At 60.5% G+C, this 23,751-nt stretch overlaps 3 protein-coding genes across 3 annotated transcripts; 1 reads left to right on the top strand and 2 right to left on the bottom strand.

The window, feature by feature from the left end:
- Window positions 1-514: 514 nt before the first annotated feature.
- Window positions 515-6,642, top strand: LOC119096301 (regulator of G-protein signaling 8). Its single transcript, XM_037219135.1, has 4 exons — window positions 515-521; window positions 2,238-2,372; window positions 5,258-5,421; window positions 6,192-6,642. Exons 1-4 carry the CDS (start codon window positions 515-517, stop codon window positions 6,381-6,383), a joined length of 498 nt encoding a protein of 165 aa, XP_037075030.1. The 3' UTR covers window positions 6,384-6,642.
- A 4,963-nt stretch (window positions 6,643-11,605) lies between these two features.
- Window positions 11,606-15,940, bottom strand: LOC119096308 (synaptotagmin-like protein 3). Its single transcript, XM_037219147.1, has 7 exons — window positions 15,853-15,940; window positions 15,306-15,394; window positions 14,844-14,936; window positions 14,519-14,612; window positions 13,795-13,932; window positions 13,156-13,238; window positions 11,606-12,436 (listed from the first exon to the last, which is right to left on the bottom strand). Exons 4-7 carry the CDS (start codon window positions 14,600-14,602, stop codon window positions 12,310-12,312), a joined length of 432 nt encoding a protein of 143 aa, XP_037075042.1. The 5' UTR covers window positions 14,603-14,612; window positions 14,844-14,936; window positions 15,306-15,394; window positions 15,853-15,940; the 3' UTR covers window positions 11,606-12,309.
- Window positions 15,941-16,020: 80 nt separating this feature from the next.
- LOC119096293 (extended synaptotagmin-2-like) lies at window positions 16,021-23,339 on the bottom strand (the record flags this gene model as incomplete). Its single annotated transcript, XM_037219124.1, has 8 exons — window positions 16,021-16,081; window positions 16,945-17,053; window positions 17,571-17,723; window positions 18,083-18,241; window positions 18,667-18,762; window positions 19,239-19,328; window positions 19,572-19,620; window positions 23,251-23,339. Coding segments are annotated over 8 exons (762 nt in total), but the record flags the coding sequence as incomplete, so codon positions are not given.
- Window positions 23,340-23,751: the final 412 nt, after the last annotated feature.

Below are 23,751 nucleotides of genomic sequence, written 5' to 3'. Positions count from 1 at the left end.
TCCTGGGAGGAAGCGGACCTCGTGATTGCCTCGGGTTTTCCAGAGAGAGTGCTTGGGGGCCAGGAATCGATTCGTCCTCGTTTGTTTGTTCTTGGAACGTGAGTGATGCAAGTCCACCAACTCTTATGAGCAATTGACCTCTCGTGCAGCCCTGTAATTAGTGATATCTCTCAGTTTTCCCGCATACGCGTCTGGAGTCCCGCTTCGATCACGGATATAGCAAGCAAACCGCAGGGGCCTGTGCTGCCTACTGCTCTAGCAACTTGACATGTTTGGCGGGCCAGACACGTGCCCCGACTTTCAATGATGGGTGACGGGTCCCGCAGGTACTCCCTCCACCCACCATAACGAGATCCAGAACGAGTTTTCGGGGATCATCTCGGGGATTCCGGCACACGTCTGCCAGTTGCTGATGGCGATGTCGGGGTTGGCAGTTTGGTTGCACGTATCTCCGGGACTAGGTGATGGAAGCACCTCATCCACAACTTCCAACTGGCCGTGCTTCGGCGGTAATATGCCTGGTGAGCGAACCTGCACATCCTGGTAGACGGGATACATTATTGAATTTGAAATTGTAATCAATGACACCGCTCGAACCGCTTCGATAATGCTGCAAAATACTTCTAAAATGACCGGAGTAGTTTAGAAAGCCTCTGTGCTGACACAAAACCGTCGTCAGCGGTACGCGGTCTGCTCTCACGCAGGGGTCTTACGCGCATAGTGACGCACGCCCAGGCACGAGAGAGCCTCGGCTGGTGGGGTCCCCCCAGGCGCGAGACAGCCGCGCCTGGTGGATCCCGCCCCAGGCGCGAGAGAGGCTTGGACTGTCGCTCTCGGCGCTGTCAGCCGCGCGTCCCAGCGGCGAAAGGCGGACCAATATGTGCAGGCCTGCGAACACCCCGGGTCTGTCGTCCGCTCTGCAGCGAGCATCACGTGATCGCCGCGGGCCGAGTGCGTCACTCCGCTCGAGCGGTGGAACGTCCGCGCCACTGTGACTCAGCTGTGTAGGCAGCAGCCTTGGGTAGGAGCGAGGCTGGTCCGATACAGTGCTGTCAGCGGCCAGTGAAGGCGCCTGCTGCAGCGTGGTGATTGGTGAAAGCTGCGCGCTTCAGTGCTGTGTTCTGTGAAGCTGCCTATGCTGGCGTGGGGTAATTGAGGTGTCGTGGAGAAGGGGGGAGGGCTGTTCCCAATTTTATAAGCACTTAAAATTTGGCTGAAAGGTATTGACTGGAAATCAATAACCAAAAATGGCTGCCCCCCAGCTTGAGAGGACTTCCGTCGTCTCTGACTTCAAGTTGCACGCGTGGGATGTCTGGGATCAGAAGAGGGCTTGCAACTTGCTTGCTTGGGCGGCTTGCACCGAGGCCGACGTGAGGCTTATCTCGTTTCAACTGTGACTGCTGGCTTTTGATGTCTAGGTCATGTAGCTTCTTGTATGTGTGGTGTTGTGTACGAAAGTACGTCTCGTCGGCGACGTTTTTTATTTTCCCCGCGGCGAATCAAACGTCTTTCCTTCCTCCTCTGTCCCTAGCGTTGTCCTATGCAACTTCTGTTCCTGGCGTTGGCTTACTCTCTGTCCCTGGAGTTGGCCTACGGACCCTCTGTCCCTGGCGTTGTGTCAGCCTACAGTCCCCTTGCCCCCAGCAGTGCCGGCCTTCGGTCTCTCCGTCCCCAGTGTCGGCCTTTGGTCCCTCCGTCCCTGCGTCGGCCTTCGGTCCCTCCGTCCCCAGCGTCGGCCTTCGGTCCCTCCGTCCGCAGCGTCGGCCTTCGGTCCCTCCATCCCCTGTGTCGGCCTTCGGTCTCTCTCCATCCCTGTGTCGGCCTTCGGTCCCTCCGTCCCCAGTGTCGGCCTTCGGTCCCTCCGTCCCCTGTGTCGGCCTTCGGTCCCTCCGTCCGCAGCGTCGGCCTTCGGTCCCTCCGTCCCCTGTGTCGGCCTTCGGTCCCTCCGTCCCCTGTGTCGGCCTTCGGTCCCTCCGTCCACTGTGTCGGCCTTCCGGTCCCTTCCGTCCCCTGTGTCGGCCTTCGGTCCCTCCGTCCCCAGTGTCGGCCTTCGGTCCCTCCGTCCCCTGTGTCGACCTTCGGTCCCTCCGTCCCCAGCGTCGGCCTTCGGTCCGTCCGTCCCCTGTGTCGGCCTTCGGTCCCTCCGTCCCCTGTGTCGGCCTTCGGTCCCTCCGTCCCCTGTGTCAGCCTTCGGTCCCTCCGTCCCTGTGTCAGCTGACCGTCCCTCTTGTCGGCAGTGCGGGTGCGCCAGTGTCGACAGCGGCTGGGCTTTCTTCGGCGGAGGCGCAGCGACAACAGCATTTCGGTGCGACCGGACCGGGCGCAGGCCCAGCAGTGGGCCACCTCCTTCCTCAACCTGATCAACTCCAAATGTGAGTACAGCGGGGTGCGGAGTCGCAGCTGTCCGCACGCCCGTGTGCTTCGACCGGCACTCGACAACGTCCCCACGCGTCTTCCGCGGCGGCGTGGCTCTCGCTGCGGGCACTGAACTCTTGCTCATCTCCGAGTGTGTACCGCACCCAGGCATTGGCTGCAGTGTGCCGGCCTGCCGCACGCAGGCCCGATACCTTAGCAGACTAGCCCGGTCGGATAACATGCTGGCGCGTAGAAAGTCGCGCTTGGCCTGGGCGCAGTAAACCTCAACCGGGTTTCTCAGACGCCGACATTCTTCTGTGAGGTCGGTCTCCCACCGTACCCTCGCCATGACCGGTACGCGTGGTCGCGCTCCCGCGTCACACACACCAGACCGGGATTCGCCTCAATCCAGGGGCAACGTGGACGGCGGAGTGTCGCTGTTTCCAGAGGAACAGTGCACATCAATGGCCTTTGACCAGACGCATATGAACTCCAGCTCCTCCGCCGCACTTACGGCCCGGTACAACGGGTCCCAGTCTGCCTGCAACAAAGGCAGACTGGACGCGCCTCAGCAGATATCACGCCAGGGGCAAGCACGAAAAGAAACAGGATGTGAGTGCTGCCACCTGAACGGGGCACGAGGGATGGTGGCGAGATGGTCTGCAGTCGGCGCTGGCGGCACCAGACCGGTGTCCTCCAGTTTAGGCATGCTGGTAATGACGTGGTGCAGGAGAGTCGCTGTCGGCTCAAGATGGGTAGGTGTGTCAAAAAACCGCACGAGACCCAGATCTTTTAAAAGAGACAAGTAGACGCGCACAGCTGGATTGTCGGGACGCATGAAGTCAATGTTAAAATCACCGAAACAAATCACGCGTCTCCCAATGGCACCAGCCGCTCCTGGTTGGTCCTGTGCCTCGCCAAGGCCGCCTGATGTCGGATCGGACGGAGGACGACAGACAACGCCCACAGTGGCCGGGAGATGTCGGCCGCCACTCCGGCGCTGAGTGGCGGCCGACATCTCCCGCGGTGGCCGGGAGATGTCGGCCGGCACTCAGCGACACCACAACGACTCGCATACTGCACTTGGCACTGGAGATGGGTGACAACCCCCGCAGCGCCGGGTCGGGCGGTCCCTGCGCACCAGCCGGTAGCCGGGAAACACTAAGATCCTGGCCGTGACTGGGTCAGTCAGCCACGTCTCGGTTATGCACGTGACGTCCAGGTCATGGGCGCCTACGGTCTGAAGCACACAGTCCATTCCCAGGACTGACGACCGGACATCTGCGTGGATGATCGACAGCGTGCCGGCTGGCCTGGCAGAACTGGTGCGGGAGGTGCGTGCTGACTGCAGGGTCTGCCCGATGGTCGGGCGGGCCAGCACCGAGAGCGTCCGGGGCCGAGGCGTGACACAGCGCGACGGCACCCAAGAAGCCGATGATGGCTCACGGGTGGCGGACAACGTGCGACAGTCAGCGTCCGCCGACAGTCGCACTGTCGCACTGTCGTCCGCCGTGTGGGAGTGTCGCAGCCGTTCTCGCCGTCCGGCTCTTCATCCCCCCGTTCGCGCGCGGCTCCAGTACGACAGAACCACTGGTGGCTCATCCGACCCAGCTGGCCACGACCTGAATCTGCCTATGGTCTGCCAGGCGGACCGCAGCTGTGACCTCGCATCACGGCCCAGCGCCAGGTCAAGGCCACGTGGTCGCGATGGGATCCGGCAGAGTGCAGCAGCGTAGCTGCATCTGAACGCTGGCTGGTTGTAGACATCCTCACATCTCTTCCAGAATCGGTAGAACGGTAGAGCGAGCGGCTAGGCGTCACCCATCCCATGGAAGCTGACATTTGGACAGCACCAACAGCCGACACAAAGGCAGTTAAAAAACGGCTCTGCCGTCAGCTCTGTCGACCCTGAAGCCGAGTGCGAAAATCCAGTGCAACACATCACACTCCATTGTGTCTACAAATACAATGGAAAATGCGGCCGGTGGATAGTCAAGTACCAACGATGTGCGATGCCTGTGTGCAGTCTGTCAAAGGAAATGTTCCACATTTGAATGTATTGAGGCAAGCATCAGATATGATGAAATGCGCTCAATGAAGGGGCTTATTATTGAGGGGAATCGAGCGGAAATGTATCAAGAAAAAAGCTGCTTGAGAGAGCCAAATTGCTCTATTAAGTAAACATGCTTTTTTATATGTAATTGTTTTATCGCGTCATGGAACGTTTGTATGCGGCACACACGTGTAGTTTTTCAATCTCCCGAGAAATGGCCGCGACGCTGTTGGATTTAAGTTGAACCAAATATCCTTAGCTGCTGGTGTTTTGGCACTTTCTCGCGATGTTCTTGCATATTTACCGGTGATGCTAAGGCGCTTTCCTGCATCCACATACTCGGTTATAAGGCTATTCTCAAGTTATTTCATAACAAGTCTTATTCTCGTAATAACTGGGCAGAATTTATCACTTCTTGTATTATAAAACACAAAACGTAATGCGTGTCAGGATTTTGCATAGCTTGTGCAACATTGTTTGGGAGCCAATCGAGGGCCGTTATGTCTGCAAATCGTGCTCACGAACGCCAGCTGTGAACGACTTGACACTTACGTTTATCTTAACCTTGGATGCCACATGGCCGTGGCATGACAGGATTTGAATAATGTTATTATGGCGTCATGGATGCCAAGGAAACCTTGAAATAGTCTGAACGAAATAGTCTGAACATCTTCGCGGGCGTGTAGCTCAGAAACCAGTATTTTAGGTCTGAAGAGGGGCAGGGCTGTGAACTGCACCGAATGATCTTCAGGATGGTTTGTCAGCTCAAAAGCCCATCCAAATGTGGAACACTCCCTGTAAGCTACACAGGTCGATTTTTGTGTTGCTTAATGTGCACACCTGTTGCAGATGGAGTGGCGTTGTTCAAAGGATTCCTGTCACAAGAGTTTGCTGATGAAAATCTGGAATTCTGGCTTGCCGTTGAGGATTTCAAGAAAACGCGACACTGCAAGTTACCAGCCAGGGCTCAACAAATCTATAATGAGTTCCTGGCTGCACAGGCTCCGAAAGAGGTGAATGTCTGATTACTCAGGTTCTGTGAGAGGTGAGTGTCTGGCTGCACAGAAGTCGGGGGAGGTGGGTGTCTGGCTGCACAGGCACTGGGGGAGGTGGGTATCTGGATGTACAGGCGCCGGGAGAGGTGAGTGTCTGGCGGTACAGGCGCCGGGAGAGGTGAGTGTCTGGCGGTACAGGCGCCGGGAGAGGTGAGTGTCTCGCTGCACAGGCTCGGAGAGGTGATTGTCTGGCTACTCCGGCCCTGAGAGAGGTGAATGCTTGGCTGCTCAGGCTTTGAGAGAGGCGATCGTTATCGGGCGCTATACTGGTTGTAGCAGTGGAGCGTGCCAGCACTGGTTCCAGACTGGTCGTAAACGGATCTCGTATCCGCAAATTGGCTTTGCGGTACTTGTCTGCTCGTCGGTTCATTTAAGTTTAAAACATTGCATTCAGATGAAAGGTCTCCTTAAATATAGCACGAAACGTCTTAAAGTAATTACTTATGGAAAGTTGCAACAGGTAGGTGAAGCTGCAACAAGATGGATGAGTGAGATTCCAGCGAAATGCTTTGATTCGTTTAGGGATATGCCCATTGCTGTGTACTTGGGTCGCAATCGGTGTCCGAGTTTCTCCTGTGTGCCCGTTGTTGCCAGTCATAAGTGTCGGCCGATGCCGTCCTACTGCGGTATCTCGGGATGGCGCAGACGTGTGAAATTAAGTACGCACACTCCCGCTGGTTCACGGCTCGGAAGTGCGGACCTAACTGACGTCTGTTCCTTCCCCTCAGATCAACATCGACTCGTCCACACGGGCGGTGATCGGTAAGCGGCTGTCGGACCCGGATGTGCAAATGTTCGACGCGGCTCAGCGGCGTGTGCAGCACCTGATGGAGAGCGACATCTTCCCACGCTTCCTCCAGTCAGAGATGTATCAGGAGCTGTTACGCGACGAGCACTCGAAAGCCCGGGCGCGCAGGTAGCCCGGCCGGCCGGCCGACGCCACTTCAGGCTGTGAGGGGAGGCTTGTGCGCCGGGTCGCTGCAGGGCGTGCGCTATCTCTCCGGACGGGGAGCACATATCACAGGAGAGGCCTGACGGTTCTCGACGCGTCGGCGGCGGCGCTTCGACTGGGCGGCTGCGGCGGCGCCTTCGACCCAGTTCAGAACAGACCACGCTGGGATCTGCGGCTCGCGGAGGGAGTCCATGGCGCCACCTGCACCGTCCCGGCTCACTCGGTTCGCGCCCCGCTTTGGCCAACGGCTCCCCTGAGTCCAACATCAGTGCGCGTCGTTCAGCGAACTCCTGTTTGGAGCGAGCCGAGCGCCGCGAGCCGTTGTGTCGCTTTGGTCAACACCTGCCGCCGGCCGACCGAGACAGGCGCTGCTGGTGCGTACAAGAAACCAGAGGCTTTCGGAAGTTGTCTGGCGTCATATACTTCTACGAGTGTCGCTACCAACTGAGCGTTTTCATTCGATCAAAGATTAGAGTACGAAGTAGCATTGTTGCCGGTCATTTTTTGCTGTGGTAGAGATAGAAGGACCATATGACAACCGCAGACGGAACTCATTAATTTAGCTCAGATGCTGTGGGCTGACGTTACGGCTGGAATGACATCCTCTGTTTTTGATGTGGGTGGGCAGGGCTGGCTCCGACAGTCGGTCATGTGGATCTGATCGACTGTTAGGAAGGTTCAGTGTCAGTGGCTAGCATGTCACACAGAAACTGGAGTGCGTTCAGCGTGTTGACTTCGATGCCTGTTGGTGGTTGGTGAGATACCCAGTGCATGCCCGTTAGATGAGCCAGTGGTTTGAGGTTTGAGAATCCGGGGTATGATGCACTGCTCGCGTCCGTCTCGGGAGCCAGTGGGATGTGTTCGTTCATGTATGCATGCAGGGTCAGCGATCTCGTGCACTGTTACCGCCTGGATGCAGTCAGGGAGCTGGAGCACGGTTTCTACTTGCTTAGAGAGTCAGTGATCCAGCGTCCAATTTCCAGCTGTTTGGAGAGCCAGTAATGTGGCACAGAACGCCCACTTGCATGGCGAGGGACCGACGTAGCGCATCATTTCCACCCCTGTGGAGAGTCCGGTGCCACCTGTTTTGGGCGTGAGCGGTCCGACGCACATTGCCCGCCCGTGTGGAGGTCAGGGATCGGATAGCCGGAGGACGCTGGTCGCTGCACCGGGGGGGGGGGGGGGGGCTCGGACATGACCGGGTGTCCGACGTGTCCACACGTCCCATGAGGCCGTCGTTGATTGGGTTCGGTACGTCTGTGGTGGCTGCTCCAGGCTGGCGGCCCCGGGCTGTGCCAGAGTGCGCCGATGTTTTTCTGGTGGGTAGCTGATCTGATATTACCTAGACTTAATACATGCAGAAGCTCGTGTGAACTCGGTTGCAAAGCAGAACCGCTCAAACGTCGCGGGCGCTGAGGTCCATAACACGACGCGTCTACCCAGCTGCACTGTCCGCCGCAGCCGGCCCGCGGTGCTGCCACAACACACACAGTGACGTCCCCCACTGGCTCACGCCGCGCCGTGTGAGCGTCAGCGGGCGGCACTTCGGGTATTCAGTGGCCCCAGCTGCCGAATCCCGCCTGCCCTAAACAGAGCACGGTTTACTGTTGGACCCAACGCCCCTGTGGCGACGTCAGATGGTGTTAGGCCGAGCCGCCAGGCGCCGCCACGGGCCGCACGGGAAGCTCCAGAACAAAAGATCGTAAGGAAAAGAACGTGTGCATGTAGTGCGCACGCGATTGTTCGTGAGCACGGGCACGTAATGGATAACATACGTATGACGAAGGTAGGCAATTAAAAAATCATAGGCAAAGGTGTGCACCCACAACTTCGTAGGCAAGGCATGGACTGTAAGCATGGATCGTTTAGGGCTAAATTTTCTGAACAGTTCTCTTATGGGAGTGTAGCAGGGCAGATCGACCACAAGGGTACCAAATTCTGCATCATCATTTCGTAAATTTCCCTGAAATACGGTCTTCGCGGGATGATCCAACTCGTAGGTTTCGACTGTGGAATCATTAGCTTATTCTGGCGCATAACAAAAAACTATACCGTTGGACGATGTTTGGTCAGTGCAAAGAAGGTCCTGACCAATGTGTGTACAGCAGGGATGGTACAGCGGTGGCATCTTTCTCTTTGGCCTTCAAGTTAGTTGGCTACTTCAGAAAAGCGACTATATGCTGGGTGGCACGCGCGTGTCCACCAGTCATATTTCACAAGCCAGGTAGGTGACTGGCCAAGGCCGTCATCTTGTATCAGTGGCGGGCTCATAACGCATTAAGCGGGAGTCGTCGACAGACTCGTCGTCAAGGAGGGAAAAAGAAGGGAACACAACAAAGAACGCAGCAGATCTTAATCACCGGTACCATGCAGAAGGACGCCGACCGGCTTGGCCTGGCTCCCCAGCGGAACGCTGCCAGGCTCGATCCGGCCGCTCACACGGCACGCGGCTGGAGCTGCCGGTTGGCGAGTTCGGCCGGAGGCGGTCGGTTGGCGAGTACGGCCGGAGACGGTCGGTTGGCGAGTTCGGCCGGAGACGGTCGGTTGGCGAGTACGGCCGGAGACGGTCGGTTGGCGAGTTCGGCCGGAGACGGTCGGTTGGCGAGTACAGCCGGAGACGGTCGGTTGACAGGTTGGGCCGCAGACAGTCGGTTGGCGAGTACGGCCGGAGATCGTCGGTTGGCGAGGACGGCCGGGGACAGTCGGTTGGCGAGCACGGCCGGAGACGGTCGGTTGGCGAGTTTGGCCGGAGACGGTCGGTTGGCGAGTACGGCCGGAGACGGTCGGTTGGCGAGTACGGCCAGGGACGGTCGGTTGGCGAGTACGGCTGGAGACAGTCGGTTGGCGAGTACGGCTGGAGACGGTCGGTTGGCGAGTACGGCCGGAGACAGTCGGTTGGCGAGTACGGCCAGGGACGGTCGGTTGGCGAGTACGGCCGGAGACGGTCGGTTGGCGAGTACGGCCAGGGACGGTCGGTTGGCGAGTACGGCCAGGGACGGTCGGTTGGCGAGTACGGCCAGGGACGGTCGGTTGGCGAGTACGGCCGGAGACGGTCGGTTGGCGAGTACGGCCAGGGACGGTCGGTTGGCGAGTACGGCCGGAGACGGTCGGTTGGCGAGTACGGCCAGGGACGGTCGGTTGGCGAGTACGGCCAGGGACGGTCGGTTGGCGAGTACGGCCGGAGACGGTCGGTTGGCGAGTACGGCCAGGGACGGTCGGTTGGCGAGTACGGCCGGAGACGGTCGTGTCTGGGATAGCGGCCGGGCCCATCCGGTCCAGGCCGCTGTGTGTTAGCTGTCCGAGCGTGAGTGCCACTGAAGCCGTGGCCGAAGTGGCCGCACTCCCGGCCATGATCCGGGTTGCTGCTGCTGGGTACAGGTTGGATGCCCTGTTCATGTTTTGGGCGTGGTTTGAATGAGATTACACATGCCATCATAATCACATCTTTCAAGATAACCGATCTGTCCGCATTTTGATCGATGCCGTCAAAGCTTTCGGAAGTCAGGATTAGAAGTAAATGGGGGAAAAGAGTCACGTGGTACATCTTGGTAAACCGACAGGAACTTTCAGACTGATGCGTATTTCCATCCGGCGGATAGCATAAACATCCTGGGCGCTGGTTTAGCGCCACGCATAATTGTCAGAGAGGTGATCATTGGAGATTATAAAATTAACTTTAAATACCCGGCATCAAAGCAATCTTTCTTAAGGCCAAATCACAGTCGCAAGGTACTTACATATATGGCGGCTGACGCGCATGACATGCACGCAGGTTAAACGAGCCATCTTGCATTTGATTTCAAACCACACGATGGATTTCTGTGTGACGGACCTAATAAACATGCAGGTAGTCAAAACCCGAGTATTTAAGACAGGAGAGTCTTCATGCATGGACGCCTGTTGTGAAACGGGGGGGGGGGGGGGGGTAGCTGGCTGTAAGCAAACGCGCCAGTGGATTCAATTGGTTTCGCAACCCCGCATCTCAAGGTCTTCTGATTCGGACCACCCGCGTTCATCCGGCAAACGCACGCTTGGTGCCTTGTCCACCTCGGCCAGCGCCTCTCAGCGCGGGCGGTCGTGACCACCTCGGCCAGCGCCGCTCAGCGCGGGGTTGTCGTGACCACCTCAGCCAGCGCCACTCCGCGCGGGGTATCGTGACCATCTCGGCCAGCGCCGCTCAGTGACCAGGTGACGGGAGCAGGTAACCTGAGGTCACCTGCTTCTGAACGGCCAGATTTCGTGTTCTCGCTTTCGATCGGTGTTAATTTGGAGAGAAGCGGTAAAGCGGTCCGAGTTTAGACTTGGCTACACAGATGGCGGCAAAAAAATATTGGCGGGTTGTCCTATCCTTGGCTCAACAGTACACACACAGCACACGCACGCGAGCGATCAGTATGTAGTGCTCGAGTTAACAGTTGAGGCCCTGACGATACGCACCGAAATAGTACCTCTAAAAAGTTCCTCCTTTACGACCAGTAAGATTGGTCTGCGATTGTACAAGCGTAAAATGACCCCGTATGAGACGAGTAAAATGCGTGGTGAGGCTTGAACTTTCGCATTTTGAAACACCTAGTAGCGAGAAATATCTCGGTTATCCTGATTATCTAGTAGCCTAAAGAAATAGATCATCCATACGTGCGCACAATTACACGGCTGTCATTGGCTAGCGGACCTCAGCTTGACTTGCGCCGATACACAAAGGACAGAGCATGGAACGAACCTTAACAGGGTGCCATGCAGCTGACAAACTAGATACACTCACCTGCGTACCGCGCACGGACCGGAATAACGTCGAACCAAAGAAGGATACGATGCAACTACCCATCTCAACACGCTCACCTGTACGCCACATGCCATACGCAGACTGGGATACCGCCATACGAGTTTTCCTCATGTCGTGTCTAAACTTATGACCTGTCCTACTGCCAGACGCGGGGCATGCGCTTCGCCAACGGTGAAGATGACCGGGCTCCGATTTATCGGTCAAGCCATGCGTGGCCAGCGCAGAAGGACGCTGAGGAACATGTTTTCTGGATTTACTTGACAAAACAGCGCGATATAGCTGAGACCACCTCCATCACAATCTGAGAGTTGTGTCCGTTAGCACATTCCTTGAAGTACTCCTTTCACATCAGCATCGGATCTCGACCGTGCTTCATTCCTATGATGGGTTCTAAAAGTATAAACGGCGGTGTTCACAGATACCTGAGGCGATATAACGTGTATTTAGGTGAGGGCGATTAGCGAAACACTTCAACTCTGTTACCAGACAAGATTACCGAGTGGAGCACTACGTCTGGCTGATTTCCCTCGGTCCATATCAAACAAGCCTCTCACGCGCAGCACACACAGGCAAGCGGCAACAGCAAAGCACGCAGATCCGAGACTGGTTGTGAAAATAAGTTCAACCAATGCCGCGCGAAGCAGTAACAACAGGGGGCGGGGACGGCGGCCTTCTCGGAGAACACAGCTCCGAACCTGACCTGGCCTGACCCGCCGGCCTTAACAACCGACCCCCTCAGCTCGGCAGACTGCAGCACGGCGCGCACTGAGGAACCCCGACAAGCAGCAAGACCAGACGTTTCACCCGTACAGATCGGACGCGCGCCCACGCTCGTCCACCATGTCGCGGCAGCCGCCGCCTCTGCTGGAGACAGCAGGGGTGACAGTACAACAAGAAGACACGCCTAGGCCCTCACCGTGCGGCGGCGACGGCGGCGGACGCGCAAGGCACTCAGGCACTCGTGTAACAGCCGTTTGCGCAGCAGCGGAGGCGCAGGCAGCAGAGGAACTTCAGCGAGACGCCCACCTACCGGCTGGCGTCCAAGCGATGCGAGGCAGCAGCCTTGGGTCCGCGGCGCCGCCAGGCGGCGGCGGACGGCGCGCCGTTCCCGTCAGTGGCGGGCGCGCGGCAGCGTGCCGCCGCGCCCGTTCCGCTTGGCCGGCCCGGCGGACGCCGCGACGCCGCTCCGTCGCCGCAAGATGGGCGTGGTCAGCACATGCAACAGGCTGCGCCGCGGCCTGCCGCCCGTCGGCATACACGGAAAGGAGAGAGAAAGAGACAGCCGTGAACCGACAGGCCAGGCGACGCCGGCGGCGCCAGGCGAGCGTGCGCGCTACTACAGTGCGCCGAGACGACAGGCAGCCGCTGAGACGACCGGCAGCCGCTAAGAGCGACCGGGATCTGTCGAGAGTGACCAACAGCCGCCGAGAGCGACTGGGATCTGTCGAGAGCGACCAACAGCGGCCGAGGGCGACTGGGATCTGTCGAGAGCGACCGGGATGTCGGGAGCGGCCAGCAGCCGCTGAGAGCATCCGACAACCGCGCGACGGACGGCGTCGCGCCGAGAGCGTCGCCGCCAACAGAACCGAGACACACACGACCCACCACCGGCCTTCGGCAGTCAGCAGCCACCGCCACCCAGGCGGCAAGCCAAGCACCCCACCCAAGCCACACACTCACCCACAGACGACCCATGCCTCGCCGGAGGATCACACAACACGCCGAAACCAGCCAGGACAGACCGTTACCGACTAGCACAGCCTAGGCGCTTGTGACGGAGAGCACTAGGGCGGCGGCCGACCATCGCCGCATGGCCGGCGCGCCGCCACTGGGAGGGAGAAAGCGTCGCTCCAGAGACAGCGGCGGCCCGGCACACGGCAAACGGAGCGTCCTCGGCTTAGCAGCCCGCCCCGCGCCAGCAGGCCACCCGGAGACGCAGCGACCGACGGCCACCTACGAGTCGAAGTGCTCTTCCGGCTCCAGGTCGAACCACTGGGTGGAGCCGGCCACCAGGTCCAGATCGCTCAGGTCGATGTGTTTCTGCCGGGAGCAGGACGGGTCACCGGTCGGCCGGCCGCCGCCCGGCCAGATGTGTGCGCGTTCGGCGCCACAGCCCCCTCCCTCCTCCTCCCCATCGGGCCGGCGCGTCCACCTCCAATATACGCCGGCCACCTAGTTTCTGTGATCTAACCTGCGTCGCACGACGGCGTCAGCCGCAACACAAGTGGATTTCGCGAAGAACTTTCATCGCCGCACACGACCGTCTACATCAGCATGCATCCGGTCAGCAATGCCACCACAACTTTTTCTAGTGTTACATACAATGGCAAAGGCAATAATACCGCTTCCAGCCTTCAAACAAAACAGCATAGAACCGTCGCAAGACCGAGCCCGACAGAGATGCGGACCACCAGATCTAAGCATCCAACAACGCTGCTCGGCCGATGCTCTGCTCGGGATTCCACCTGCAGCGTGGATAACAGGACAATCAAACTGGCTTAAAGATGTTGCACCTTACATGTAAATGCCCACTGTGTGACCCAATGCACAGCCCCGACCCGTGTTCAAGCCCCGTAGCCGTCGGGCGCCCGCTTACCATGCCAAGGATGGGGTTGCGAGCGAAGGTCTTCTTACTGACCACCTGAACCTCCAATGTGCGCACCCGGATCTCATTCAGCTGGCCGCGATACTCCAGCGCCTCGTCGTACACCGGGTCGCGGTTGTCTTTGAAGCTCTGTAGCAGCACGTGGGGCACTCAGGCGTCGCCACCGCACTATCCAGCTCGGGCAGCTGTACTATTGGCCGTCACTGGCAACTCGCAAGAAGTGGACCCCAACGCATTCGAAAGTTACCACTCGGGATAAATGAAGGGTCAAACTCGACAAAAGGCGCGATTGTCAGATTGAATGGTCCACACTGACAAAGCAGCGCTTTAAAGTGGGCCTCCAGCAATCATGCTTCCGACATGATCATTGCGAACACGTTCTGATCAGTGGCCCAAATCGCCAGCAGCAGACGGCCCTACCCGCCGGCCCTCCGGACTCGTGACCGGTACAGGGACGCTGAGCCGGCCCTCCGGACTCGTGACCGGTACAGGGACGCTGGGCCGACCCTCCGGACTCGTGACCGGTACAGGGACGCTGAGCCGGTCCTCCGGACTCGTGATTGGTACGGGGACGCTGAGCCGGCCCTCCGGACTCGTGACCGGTACATGGTCACTGAGTACAGAGTCCGGCAGACCGACCCGTCCCAGCCTGCAGCCGACGGCAGGCGGCGGCCGGCGCAGCCCTGGCGTCGCGTCCCACCGGCAACCGGCTCACCTGTGTTTTACGCTTGTTGTCCTCGGAGCGGTCAGGCAGCAGGTACGTCTTGACGTACGGATCGGGAATGTCGTCTCCCTGCATGGGCAGGCTCCTGCGGACCATCCACGGTGACATCATGGGACGAGCGTGAGTCACATCCCTAACACTTGGTGCACTCTGCTGTCACATGAGCCCAGATCCGCTCCGCGGTCTCCTGATCGAGACCAGGTGACGCCCAGCGTGCTGATGCGCACCGGGCCCGCAGAGGTGACCCGACTGCGCCCCTCTCGGCGGCGAGGCGCCCGGCCCGAGCTAGTCCAGGACGGCGGCGGCAGCCACTCACGATATTTTGTGGACGACGACCACCAGCGCCGAGCGGGTGTCACTGAAGCGCAGCGTCAGCTGGATACGGCCCAGACGGTGGGCGCCGGCCGGGCTGCCCACAAACCCTCTGTCAGCGCGTCACCACACACGGTGGTCCTCCAGACACACGACACGGCAGTCCCCAGATACACCGTGCGGTGGTCCGCCAAACACACGGCACGGTGATCCGCCAGGCACACGGCACGGTGGTCCGCAAGACACACGGCACGGTGGTCAGCCACACACGCGGCAAGGTGGCCCGCCAGACACGCAGCATAAAAAGGCACTTTTCGCTCAACCGATTAATTTTTTTTAACCCATCACGTGATGCCAAACCGATCCATCATAAAACACCACCGAATACTTGCACGCGCCACACATATGCTACGTTTCGCTGGCAACCGAAGCACGGAATAGGCTGTGTCTGACGGCAGTCCCTTACTTCTCTGGCTTGCGCTGTCGGAGTCCGGACTCTGCCTGCGCCGTGTCCGCTGACAGGTCCTGGATGAGCGTCTCGACGGCCTCCCGTGTCTGCCGGTGGGGGCAGCACGGTCTGTACAGTGCGTGGCAGACGTAGCGGCCCGCCCACTACAAATACCGCCCGGCCGTCTGAAGACGCCAGACTATTGCTCATTGACTGCTCGCAGTCGCTGAGGTACACAGGACACATGGGAAAGCCACAGCTACTGACGCAGCCTCCAGTGCGATTGCATTCGTAGCTGAGGGTGAAACTAAGTCAAGCTCCACTGGCGGTACAGTTTTCCCGCCTGTTGCACACTTCGGCAGGGCTGTGAGCTGACACGCCGCGCCTCCCAGCGTAGCACGGCATTACAAGGGCTGGCGCATCCCACTTGCAGCGAGTCAGGAGGCGTCGGCATTGGTCGCCATGCAGCCAGTCCTTCCCTACAGGCACAGCTCGCTCCCGCCGTCACGCTGGGTCGACGGTGCACCGTCCTGCACCACCGGCGCGGCGCACAAACCGGGCTCACCTGCGCCGGCACCGGCTCCGGCCTCGACTCCTTGCGGGCGGCGGGCGCTGGCCGGACCGGGCTGGGCGGACGCACCGGCTCGTCCGCCTTGGGCCTGCGGTGGAGATGCCGGCGGCGGAGAGGGCGGCGGCGGGGAGGCCGGCGGCGGGGAGGCCGGCTGAGTTGGCGGCGTCGCAGCCGGCTTCTCCCCTGGTGCCGCCGGCGGGCTCGGCTCAGTCGTGGCCCTCCGCTGTGGGTGGCGCGACGGCCGGTCAGCTAGGTCGCCGGGAGCGCGGCGGGGGAGCAGGAGGGGGAGCAGCCGTCGGCGCGGCGTCCCAGTTCACACCGCCGACCGACCAGCACCGGTGCCAGCGGAGCTCTGGCCGGCAGGGCTCGGATGGTACACACCAGGACAACAGACAGGGACAGACGGCAGGTGGTGACGACGGCTGGCGTGTCCCGGTGCGCCGACGCCGGCGATCAGTTCGAGCCGGCCTCGGGAGGACGGGAGGCGCGGCACACCGACCGGGTACTCACGGCTCGGTTCGGCGGCGAGGGCCACGCGCAACCTCGACGGCGGGCGGGGCGGAAGGCGGCGGCACGCGGACCGGGTACTCACGGCTCGGTTCGGCGGCGAGGGCCACGCGCAACCTCGACGGCGGGCGGGACGGAAGGCGGCGGCCAGGTCAGGACAGGGTGCACGGGCGGTCGGTGTGTCGAGGTCGGAGGTGGACTACGGTGCTAGTTCTTCTTCGTCGCCTCACATCTGACCGTCACAGCGAGCGCAATGACTCATGGAGCGCAGACATCCGCGCATGCGGTCACAGGTACACCAGGCGCGCGCGAGACACCGACACCTCGCTCACGCTGGCGTTTCAGCACTGAATTAAGCGTCAACGTCATACACTTGTCCTCCTGCGGGCCAATTACCGCCACTGCGCCCAGCCGTCGTGGCCTGGCTTCAGCACGCACCACTTCCGCGTGAAGCCAGAGACTGGCGGGCTGGCGGTGCGGCCCCGAGAGCCGCAGGCCCGCCCCGGCCGGCGCCGCGCTGCCAGGCGGCACCGACGCGCGCCCCGCCCGGTCGGAGGCGGCAGCGGCCGCAGCACTCACTCGGCTTTGAGGGCTGTCGGGGCGGCTCGGGCGCCACCGGCCGCTGCGGCATGGCAGAAGGAATGCGGGCCTCGTCGTCCTGAGCCGCCACCTTGTCGTGCGTCAGAACCTGATGCGGACGCGCACTGTGAGCGGCACGGGTCGGCGCCGCCGTCCACACTCACAGCAAGGACCATCAAGGGCGCCGGCGAGGCTGTCACAAGCCTAATCTCGATGCAATTGCGCACAATGTGTGGGAAAGCCGAAAAAGCAGCCGCACTTACAAAATGGCGCTGATACCAAACAACGGAAAAGGGAAGGCACAGGTGTGGCAACGGTGAAATGGCCGGGACAGGGAAGCAGCCACGTAAAGACAGGGCTGTGAGGCCCGGCCGGTGCTCGGTGCTCCCTACCGTGGCCGGGACAGGGAAGCAGCCACGTAAAGACAGGGCTGTGAGGCCCGGCCGGTGCTCGGTGCTCCCTACCGTGGCCGGGACAGGGAAGCAGCCACGTAAAGACAGGGCTGTGAGGCCCGGCCGGTGCTCGGACTCCTTACCGTGGCCGGGACAGGGAAGCAGCCACGTAAAGACAGGGCTGTGAGGCCCGGCCGGTGCTCGGTGCTCCCCACCGAGGCCAGCCTCACTCACCCGCAGCTGAATGGAGAGCACGACCATGGAGTGCCGGCCCGACTCGTGCAGCTTGTAGGGGTGCTCGCTGACCTCCAGCTCCGGCTGGCGGAGCAGGTCCTTAACCTCCAGCTGCAGCATGCCCAGCGACTTGCCCGAGCTCTGGTCCTCCACCTGGTGACGGCAAGAGCCGGAATACACGTCGGGATGATCGCTACAGCTCTGCCGCCAGGCTTCGCCGCCCGCCGGCGACACAAGCGCCCGCTCTGATCAAGGCCCACGGGACGCCCCAACACGCTTAAACGCCACGGTACGAGCATGGACGTTATCACCCAGCATTACTGTCCTTGAATGAGTGTAACGGCTCACTCTCACATCAAAATTTGATGTGATTTGATGTGATAGCAAGGATTCTTCCTACCTATGCTTTTCATTTAATAAAAAAGCCCAAGAAGGAAGGATCCTTTCCGCGCCAGCCAGCGGTGGTGGGCGTTTGGCAGGCGCTCGCTCTGGTTGCCGGACATAGTGCCCACCTCCAGCGTCATGGTCTGCGTCAGCGGGTTCTTGACGAGGAAGCTGAAGCCCCTCCTCCAGACAGGGTCCAGGGTGCGGTACTTGCACGAAGTCACCTCCTTCTGGTTGCCCACCGCCAGCCGCACCAGCGGATTGGGCTCCACCGTCCGCGACGCCATCTGCCGGCGACAGCCGACCTTATGTAGAGCGACACGGCGCCAGTCCAATCATCTGGTTAATAAAAACTCATGGCAGTGTATAATAAAAGATAGTCCCTAGCGAAGCACTTTAATGAATGATTTAATTCCCTGCACAACACTGCTTGAAATTTAAAAAACCGGACTGACAACGGATAAGCGTGCTGATAAAAACAAACCACCGACCGACGTAACGACCGACGTAACAGACAAAAATAAAATGGAAGAACAGCATGCACACAAAAAGCAAAAACAAAAATACAGTAGCCGAAAATGAGATTCACTTTTCATTCCATGTGGTGAGACGTTACGTAACATTTTGAACGGTATTTACACGGTCAGGCTTAACAGAGGCGAGTGGCGAGCACCGCGGGACGCTATCATACGGGTCACGTCACGGCCGTTACCGGAAGCTGTTTTGCCGAGTCGACGAACACGGTCAGCACGGCCGAGTGCAGGCCCGAGTGGTCGAACGCCGACAGGTCCTCGATTTCATTCAGTTGCTGAAACAGTGGCCGGCGTGTCGCGTCACGCCACCGGTCGAGCAGGGTGGGGTTCAGGCGGAGTCAAGGTCAGCGCTGCAGACTCGCCATCCCCTGCAGCACACCGCGCCGGGCACGACAAAGGCGCGTGCCTAATAAAAAAGCAAGACACAACATTGAAGAAAATACAGACGATATGAAACATGCCGCCACCAGCCAACTGGGCACACTCCCAGCTCCGGCTGAATTGAGATCGGCCGTGACCGAGAGCGCCGCGTCTGCCGCCCGCTGGCCGGCATATGCCGCCACCAGCCAACTGGACACACTCCCAGCTCCGGCCGAACTGAGACCGGCCGTGACCGACAGCGCCGCGTCTGCCGCCCGCTGGCCGGCATATGCCGCCACCAGCCAACTGGACACACTCCCAGCTCCGGCCGAACTGAGACCGGCCGTGACCGAGAGCACCGCGTCTGCCATCCGCTGGCCGGCGCCATCACCTTCTTGATGTCGGCCGCGTTAGTGGAGAGACCCAGCCAGTCCAGCTTCATGTGGATCCGGCCGGTGCGCGCCTGCTCCAGCGGCACCCACTGAAATAACGGCCAACGTCTCCTCAGCCTAAAAAAATGGCCATCTGAGCATGAGCACTGACGCCGCGATGGCAGCTGTCGCATGGCGTGACCGACGACGAGCGGTGCACCGGCAGCGACTGAACGAGACTGAACGAGACATCCATCCCAGAGTCGCACGTTTCACCACGCGGCCGGGGCTAACAGCATTCAACCGCCCGGCTGGCAGGCTGCGGCCCGGTCCGCGGAGCCCGGCGCACTCACCACGTCCTGCGATCCGGCCTTGGCGATGTCGGCCACGTCCAGACCGCACCTGGCGGCGCCGACAGCCCCACGTTACACGCGCGCGGCAGCCGGACGGACGGGACAGCACCGCAACTCCGATTCGACAACGTTGCGCAAGGAGCCCGGAACGTTTGAAGTGTACAGCAAAATGATGTGCTCAGGCAACGGTGAAAACGGCGCTATATTCATTGTCATGTCTTAACAGTTAATGCTCAGCATCCACCGTTCGGCATGTTCCTGGACGGAAAACGAAGCATAACATCGCCAAGAGGTTTTAGGACAGCAAGATATCAAGCACGCTGGCTTTACAACTGCAGCAAAAATCGACCTCCTGGAAACACAGCAGAAATCAACTTGTTAGCGCGCATGCAGTGAAGATGAGGTGCGACTCAGTTTAGTGTGCATGCATGTTTAGAGCGGCAGTGAGCTAAGCATACCCGCGGCGGCTGCACGGGTCACCAGCGTCATACTCCAGCGGATCACAAGGGAAGCTCCGACAGAGACCAGCGTTAACGCGTGGACCAGGTCCAGAGGGATAGCAGCCGATGCGCTGATGATTGGCTCTGGACGGGTCCAGGAGGGGTGGCAGCCGACACGCCGGTTGGCTATGGGCGGGTCCAGGAGGCGTATCAGCCGAGGCGCTGGTGGCTATGGGTGGGTCGAGGAGCGGCAGCAGCCGAGGCGCTGGTTGGCTATGGGTGGGTCCAGGAGCGGCAGCAGCCGGGGCACTGGCTGGCTATGGGCGGGTCCAGGAGCGGCAGCAGCCGAGGCGCTGGTTGGCTATGGGTGGGTCCAGGAGCAGCAGCAGCCGAGGCGCTGGTTGGCTATGGGTGGGTCAGGAGCAGCAGCAGCCGGGGCACTGGCTGGCTATGGGCGGGTCCAGGAGCGGCAGCAGCCGAGGCGCTGGTTGGCTATGGGTGGGTCCAGGAGCGGCAGCAGCCGGGACACTGCTGGCTAAGGGCGGGTCCAGGAGCGGCAGAAGCCGAGGCGCTGGTTGCTATGGGCGGGTCCAGGGGCGGCAGCAGCCGGGGCGGCGTACCGTCCGAGCAGCTCGTCAGTCCGGCCCACGGTCGTAGTCGCTACATTATCATCTCTAAGCGGTAATGAGCCTCGCACATGCCCTGGGAGGAGGAAAGGATCCCGGGGTCGAGGTCATGGGACGGGGAAAAGGTCGATGTCTTCCAGGAAAAGGGATCAGAGTGCAAGGGTGAGGTGCCAGGACAACGACCGGAACCACACACGGCGCACAATGTAATGCACAAACGTAGATAGCTAAATCCCCGTCAACAAATAATGAGAAATTCAACACACCCAAATCGCGAAGGACGCTTTCAAGCCCAACAAAATCTCTGGGCACCACAGAAACCATAGCCGAACGCCGACTTCGAGCATCAAACGTCAAACGCAAAGCCAAAAAACTCCTGTCAAACAAGTCCACAAAACATCGAACACCACCAGTTTCAGCTGATGCAAAAACAAAAGCAAATAACCAGACGCCACGACAGGGCGCCACCATCTGCCAGTGAGCAGCAAAGAGCAAGCTCGCCCGACCAAGCCGTCGCGTGGGCGGCCGGGACGGCCCGGCGGGGACGGGGCGGGCGCCGGGGCGGCCGACCCGGGTCAGGCGGGCCACCGCCCGGGCCAGGCCTGATCCAGCGCCGACCTCGTAATGGTAGAAGCTCCGTGCACGGTGTGCCGAGCTCGTGATGCCCCTGTCTGCCGAGCCCACTCCCCACACCCACCGCCGGCCGGCCGAGCCCGCTCCGCACACCCATCGCCGGCCGGCCGACCCCGCTTTGTACACGCACGGCCGGTCGACCGACCCCGCTTTTTACACGCACGGCCGGTCGACCGACCTTGCCCCTAGGTCCAGCCGGTGCACCCCGTGCCGTCCCCGAGCGAGGCCGCCGGCACCCGCTGCCGCGCCGGCCGCCGCGCATGCGCCGGGCGGCCGGCGCCGGCCGCCGCCTGACCTGCCCAGGAAATCGTCCTTGGCCAGACTGCTGGCGTCCCAGTCCCAAAGATCGAGCCGCAGCTGGATGCCATCGAACTCGAGCAAGTGCGTCTGTCAGGCAAGACTGCAGCGTCAGACCAGATACGGTCGCCGCCACTGTCGGCTAGGCGGCACGACGAAACAGTGCAGCGGCTGAGCGGGCCCCACACACTGCTGCTGCGGACAGGACGGAGTCACGGCGGCCGAGCGCGCGCGCTCCAGTTCGTCGACACTGCACCAGGAGACCGGTGACGCACGGAACAGGCGGCGAGGGTCAGCCACCCGCACCCACACGCAGCACAGCCACAAGCAAAACGCAACGACGCTGGCCCACATACGGTCAACCCGCCGCGCGCCAAAACCGCTGCATGCTTCGAAGCGCGAACATGTAACGGATGAAAATATAAAGCTCATGATCAGGCACCGCCTCGCGCCACGCACACGCGCACTGTGCACGCACACGAGTCACGGCCAGTGGATATTTGTTATGTACACCGCACAATGTATGACTGAAGCGAAAGCCGGAGAAACAGTTCATCGAGCCCAGAGGGTCCGACACACAACGATTGAGGGCCACCCAACGACAATCCCAGTGTCACCTGAGATTGTCCCCGCGCTAGGCAAAAAGCATCGATCAGACATAGTTGCGGGCACCAACGAAGCCGTCCTCAGATAAGATGGACGGCGTGCCGTAGGCTGCCGGCCAGCTTGTGATACCGCACCATCTACGAACGTGAGCACGCATCGAGAGCTCACGTTTGGAGCGCATGCAGCACGATAGCCTTTCAATATAGGCATCGCAGAACGTAAGCAACTTAGAGCGACGATGATGGGACCCAAACTTAAGCATGCCACCCCAAACCACGCAGGCAGCCATGGGGATCCTCCCCCTCCCTCCCGTCGAGCCAAGCGGTGTACACTAGATGTTGGGAGATTGCGTAGGCATATGGTTCATTTTCGCGTGAGTTCGGGCACAATTTGATATTTTCTCGCGCGCTCTGACTACGTGCCTGTTGCAATGCCACCAACTATGGATAGTTCATGCCAGTAGAGAAACACCAGCAGCAGTGCGCGAGGACACCGAGTAATCTCAATATCATGTCGGCCAGGTCATCCGGGGTAAACCGCCTACGCCCACAACTTAAATAAAGTTGTTTGATTGATTCCGCCGTATATCGCCCAACAATACTCGCAACTCTCATCCACTGCAGCCCAATGCTGACTCGTTCCACCTCTGAGAAGACGAGGACTGTGACTGCTTGAGTCATCAACCGGTGGTGATAAAAACGGCCGTGGCTCCTGTCGACTTACGATCCCAAATCAAATCTCCGTTCAGGAGGCTCCCGTCGGCAAATGCTAAAGCAATACAAAGCAAATTACGTCGACACGCCCCAAAGTCGGCAACAAAACATCGGAACCCAGCGACATCATGCCACGCCATTGCATTCTCACCAGCCAATCGTCGTCACAGGCAGACACGGCGAAGCGCAGCACAGTTACACTCTCTCCCAGATGCACGTCACGGCCCCGAAACAAAACATTCCACGTCGAGCTGAACAGGCACACCCAGTCGCCCCGTACGTCCGACAGAGGCGGAACCCGGACCAGCCAGGCCGGAGCCACGCGACGAGAGACCAGACCCGCCTGGCGGCTGGGCCGCGTTACCTGCCCAACGCATCATCATCAGCCGGGCCACGGTCGTAGTCGGACAGTGTCAGCTCCAGCCGCGTGCCCGTCGGGTGCTCCAGCACGGTCTGGGTGCGGGTAGAGCGCTCAGGCGGGGCGGGGCAGAGTGGGCGGGACAGGGCAGGGCAAGGCAGGGCCAGGGCAGGGGGGCGGGGCGGGGGGGGGGCGGGGCGGGGCGGGGGGGGGGCGGGGGGGGGGGGGGGGGGGGGGGGACAGGCGCAGCCCGCCATTGGCAGCGAGGTAGGGTAGTGTCGTAGGCCGCCGGACCGTGGTCGTAGCAGCCAGGCTGAGGCTAGCTGGTGTTATTGGGGGAATTTGGACCGCAGCAGGTGGAGCGTCCGCCTGATCACCGATTAGCGCGCAGAGGGGGGCAAATCGAGAGCCGAGAGAGACAGACATCGAGAGAAGACTGCAGAAGCTCCGGGGCAGAGCGTGAGAGACAGAGGCAGAGGGCGGGAGGGGGTGAGCCGTCCGCGCCGT

Source organism: Pollicipes pollicipes, unplaced genomic scaffold, assembly GCF_011947565.3.
Source record: "Pollicipes pollicipes isolate AB1234 unplaced genomic scaffold, Ppol_2.1 Scaffold_1965;HRSCAF=2303_pilon_pilon_pilon, whole genome shotgun sequence".
In the NCBI taxonomy this organism is placed as follows: domain Eukaryota; kingdom Metazoa; phylum Arthropoda; class Thecostraca; order Pollicipedomorpha; family Pollicipedidae; genus Pollicipes; species Pollicipes pollicipes.
Note: the sequence above shows the minus strand (reverse complement) of the source record. Positions and strands in the feature narration are given on the sequence as shown.

Excerpts from the sequence above, each read along its gene's own strand:
- LOC119096301 (XM_037219135.1), top strand. Across the intron at positions 2,373-5,257 it reads CAACCTGATCAACTCCAAAT|ATGGAGTGGCGTTGTTCAAA; the intron begins GTGAGTACAGCG and ends CACCTGTTGCAG. Across the intron at positions 5,422-6,191 it reads CTGCACAGGCTCCGAAAGAG|ATCAACATCGACTCGTCCAC; the intron begins GTGAATGTCTGA and ends CCTTCCCCTCAG.
- LOC119096308 (XM_037219147.1), bottom strand. The coding sequence starts at position 14,602 with ATGCAGGGAGACGACATTCCCGATCCGTACGTCAAGACGTACCTGCTG. Across the intron at positions 13,933-14,518 it reads ACAACAAGCGTAAAACACAG|AGCTTCAAAGACAACCGCGA; the intron begins GTGAGCCGGTTG and ends GTGCTGCTACAG. Across the intron at positions 13,239-13,794 it reads GCAACCCCATCCTTGGCATG|AAACACATCGACCTGAGCGA; the intron begins GTAAGCGGGCGC and ends TGCTCCCGGCAG.